The sequence below is a fragment of the Spodoptera frugiperda genome, chromosome 21, assembly GCF_023101765.2.
Source record: "Spodoptera frugiperda isolate SF20-4 chromosome 21, AGI-APGP_CSIRO_Sfru_2.0, whole genome shotgun sequence".
NCBI classification, from domain to species: Eukaryota; Metazoa; Arthropoda; class Insecta; order Lepidoptera; family Noctuidae; genus Spodoptera; species Spodoptera frugiperda.
Window position 1 is genome coordinate 5,200,929 of NC_064232.1, and position 4,845 is coordinate 5,205,773.

At 38.5% G+C, this 4,845-nt stretch overlaps 1 protein-coding gene across 4 annotated transcripts in view; it reads left to right on the forward strand.

Moving 5' to 3' along the window:
* Window positions 1-2,290, forward strand: part of LOC118280319 (fatty acyl-CoA reductase wat-like) — a 36,258-nt gene extending 33,968 nt beyond the window's left edge. For all 4 annotated transcript variants that reach the window (XM_035600285.2, XM_035600284.2, XM_035600283.2 and 1 more), the window contains exons 14-15: window positions 212-339; window positions 1,256-2,290. In XM_035600285.2, coding sequence (XP_035456178.1) covers window positions 212-339; window positions 1,256-1,343 — 216 coding nt within the window. In that variant the 3' untranslated portion in view covers window positions 1,344-2,290. The remainder of the gene's footprint in view (window positions 1-211; window positions 340-1,255) is intronic.
* Window positions 2,291-4,845: the final 2,555 nt, after the last annotated feature.

The following is a 4,845-nucleotide window of genomic DNA, read 5'->3' on the forward strand; positions in this document are numbered from 1 at the left end:
AGCTTCGAATAGAGAAGAACAAGCAAGAAACTCCATCGTTACTCTTTTAAAAAGAAACTGACCTGGGGCCTTAATCTGCTATTACAATTGTGTCAGAATGGTCGATCAATGAGCAGTGCAAAAGGGACGGAGCTTTGTAGGTTGTATAGCTCCTTCGGCCTCTGTATAGCAATTGACTTAGCTGACTTTACACTTAATTTTTTTTTTTCAGATATATCCATTCAGCATGAGCGAGTTGAACTGGGAGGAGTACTTCCGGGACTACCTCGCTGGTATTAGGAGGTACCTGTTTAAGGAGAGCGATGACACACTACCTCAAGCCAGGATTAAGTGGAAAAGGTAAATTGGATTCTAAGTAGCTAATTTTAAGAATGGTTTTTCTGTGAAGTTTACTTAATTCTTTTTTTTTTGTAATAACTATCGTGAGACATACTAGATAACTAAAAATCTCGGTTTACTCACGTACATTAATGGTTAAAAACGAATTTATCATGAGCAGCATCGTAAGCCTTCTACGCAGTAGGCTGCGTGACGTCGCCGCGTTTGCGCACGCTTTTTTTTAGGGGAGGAAAATCATCCTATGACTTCTCCCACCTTGAACGAGACGAGATGGAATTTTAGACTCATACTGACTAACAACCACCCCTTTCTAACTCCTTTTTTTTTTCGAGCCTGAGCCCCGGTAGCCTGCTAAGCAGTCCGCAGCTCTATAGAACTAGATCTGTATTTAGTCAATCTCACAATCTAGGTCGCTCACAATAGGGATGATGACTGGGTCAAAAATAAATTATTACAACTTTTCAATACAATAAAATATTCAAAAATAATCACACTCTCATTCATAAATTTGATGAACTAAATTTCTAGAAATAAGTCTGCTATTTGACGTCAAAAACTTATGACGTCATAATAGAGTATTTCATACAAAGTTCATAGAAAATATCGTTTTTGACGTTTCGAAAAAGTATTGAATTTGACTAGTAGGAAACATGCCTATTTGAGGAAAACCAGGAGTTTCCTACTCCTGTTTTTCGTGGGCCTCATCTCTGATGGTTCTTTTTGAGACGCGTGCGGAACTTCTCTGAGGCCTTAGTCTGCTATTACAATTGTGTCAGAATAATCGATCACTGAACAGTGCAAGAAGGACGGAGCTATACAACCTACATAGCTCCGTCCCTCTTGCACTGCTAGCAGACTAAGGCCCCTGGAACCTTGCACAAATCTACAATTATAAATTATTTTATTATTGTTCCAGACTCTACTATCTACACCAGATAACAAGGTTTATTTTCTTCATCCTGGCGGTGTATGCGCTGTGGTGGATCTTATCATTAATGTGGTGATTTACTTTTAATTATAAACTGTACAGTATGTGTATAAAAACGTGATTGTAATTATGTAACTACAGTTAACACAAGAATTTAGTGTGGAGGTAAGAAAATAAAAGATTGATTCAGTACAGATACCTTATGCCTTAAGGCATTAACGCCCGAATACTCAAACGCTACTCAGTTTTAAGTTGTACTTAAATATCGTGCTATCTCTGTCATTTTATAAAGAATTGATAGTGACAGAACTACATTTTAGAGCGTCTTAAAATTGAGTAGCGTTTGAGTATTCGGGCATAAGTCCGCCATTCACTGTTTTGTGATGAAGATTAAATAGGTAAATAAATAAATAAGATACAGTAAGCATTGGTTGTCTAGAGCAGATTGAGTAACAAAAAGTATGGTTGCCTATAAGTGGCCACTGCTGACCAAATCCTCTTCTCACATGGAGAAGGTTTGAGCATTAATCACCACGCTAGCTCAATGCGGGTTGGCGATTTCAAACTTATAATTAGAAATTATAAGCCCAGGTTTCCTCACGATGTTTACCTTCACCGTTTGTCAGTGGTGTCTAAATAATCTTAGTAAGTACATATAAGTCGGAAAAAGTTACATTGGTACTTGCTGTTGGTAGGTTTCTTAGGTCTTAAACCTCTGGGCTGCTACGACAGTGTCAAGCTTCGTTGTAAGGCGTACAATTTAGTATAATCATAGCTACTGTCTCTGTACTGAATCAATTTTTATTTTCTTACTTGCATATTAAATAACTTGTCTGACTGTATGGTGAAATAACCTGTGTTTGAGACCATGTGGGACTTAGAAAAATATGTAAAGTTTCCATCATCGAACCACAAGACAATCGGCGAAGCGCCACCGCTTCATGGTAGATATCCCACCCACTCGCACGAAGCGCTTCGCTTCAAACTTCCTTGTGCGAACTGCTAGAGAATGGAATTCTTTGCCGTAGTTTTCTGATGGGTATAACCTAGGTATCTTCAAAGCCCGAATGAATATTTGCTTATAGGCAGATGTGCTCAGTCGTAGGCCGCATCGTCACTTACCATCAGGTAAGATAGCGCCAAAACGTCGACCTATCAAATATAAAAAAAGCTCTGGCTCAAAATATTTAATTATTCGTATACAATTATAAACTCACTAGCGAGCGAGCGGCTTCGCCCGCGATCCCGTGGGGTAAAAAGTATATAGCCTCCGTACTGTAGATGGCGAAAACCTAGGTTTTAAAAAAGACATGGTCTCAAATATGGGTTTAAATATTTTCTATAAATAATTCTACTTAGGCCAAGGTCGATGTGAAATGTTTTGTAAACAAATCCCAAGGGTAAGACTACTGCAAATAGCTGCACTTTTCTGTGCTTTTTTATGGTATAAGTCGGTAAACGAGCAGACGGATCGCCTGATGGTAAGCAATCGCCGCCGTCCATGGACACCCGAAAGACTAGAGGCGTTACAAGTGCGTTGCCTTTTGGAGGTTAGGAATTTAAGGGTTGTTGAGGAATCGGGGATTGGGAAAGGAGGTAATTAGGCCTCCGGTAACCTCACTCACACAACGCAAGCGTTGTTTCACGTCGGTTTTCTGTGAGGCCTTGGTATCACTCCGGTCGAGCCGGCTTATTCGAACTAACTTGATATTGGTCAATAGATGGCGTTAGTGTGAACAACTCGTTTTGTAGGGAATTATCTAGCGTCACATCATTGGATGTTCAATATTTGACAGTTACTGTGATTGGACAAAAAGACTTCTTGCTATATTTGCGACATCTAGTGACCAAAAAATGCTAATTCAGGGTTTGTAGACAAACATTTCACAGATTTTGGCTTAAGTATAGGTTTAATTTTACATTTTATGTAAAACCAGTGCCGGCGTAGGGGCCACTGACACCCCGGGCGAAAATATTGTGGCGCCCACTTGAGGGAAACAATATCAAGTGTTAGTAGTAGTTTTTCATTTTATTGGCGCCCCCCAGACTTTGTCGCCCTGGGCCATCGGCCCATGTCGCCCCCTAACGCCGGCACTGTGTAAAACCAAAACTGTTGTAAGTAGGATAAAAAATAAATATTAGTTTATTAAGAATAAGTAAGTAATAGTAATAAAAATGTGTACTTAAATAGTTATTGGTAGGTTAAAAAAGACAAATTATGTTACCAAAACGTTTATTTTTATAAAATATTATTACTTTATTAAACTGTAATAGAGAACGATGGTGATAATAATATTTTAAAGGGTTCATTGTTCGAATATGTATGTGTAAAAATAAAATAAATGAATCAAATTATATTATGGAACTAAAAACTGTAGTTTCTTTTTACTTCACTTCCTTTTCATCTAATACGGGCAGCCATAAACCAACCCCTTACTCGTAGGTGGTTAGGTTTCACTTAGGGTCAATTTATACTAGCGCAAAGTCGAAGCGTCAAAGCGTCAAATTCTTTACAACCAAAGCGAATTCCAGCGAATAGGTACGCACGCAATGCTAGAATACAAGAAATCCGAAGAATGCGCGCGCTTTATTATAATCCCCGAAGTAATTTGTGTGTTACGCTGTGGAGTTAAGGTTGAATTTGTTATGTTCAGTTTTGGAAAGACGCTTCGATGCGTTTCGACTCTGCGCTAGTATAAATTGACCTTTATAGGGCTGGTGAAAACCTAAATGGCGTTAAATGTCACCTATCGTAGTTTAGAGGCTCCATAACAGAGAAGTTGGAAAAATGGGTAGTATCCTCGGTCAAAAATAAATTATTACAACTTTTCAATACAATAAAATATTCAAAAATAATCACACTCTCATTCATACATTTGATGAACTACTTAATTTTCGATTTTTTCTAGCTAAATTTCTAGAAATAAGTCTGCTATTTGACATCAAAAACTTATGACGTCATAACGCACTATTTCATACAAAGTTCATAGAAAATATCGTTTTTGACGTTTCGAAAAAAGTATTGAATTTGACTAGTAGGAAACTAGCCTAATGGGCACTAGTTAGTTTTTTTTTATTCGATATAAACTAATGCTTGTCTACAATCCTACCTGATGGTAAGTAGTGATGTAATCGTTGATGGTGAGGCGCACTAGTTTCTTAAGAGCCTATTCACTCTAGACTTGAAGACACCCACATTGTAATCGGATGGAAAAACCGCAGCAGGCAGATTGTTCCAGTCTCTCAATGTACTACGTTCGCCCACATCGTCAATAGTCACACATGTTTATCGATCAGGGGCCTTAGTCTGCTATTACAATTGTGTCAGAATGGTCGATCATTGAGCAGTGTAAGAGGGACGGAGCTACGTAGGTTGTATAGCCCATCCCTCTCGCACCGATCAATGATCGATCATTGTGAGACAATTGTAATAGCAGACTAAGGCCCCTGACTCTCACTCTCTGAGTCACACATGTTTATCGAACTGACTGGGACCCCAGTCGTGGAATTTAATCGAGTAAGTGCGATCCTTAATTTTAGATGGCCAAGAAACTATGTAACCAATAAAACAACATTCA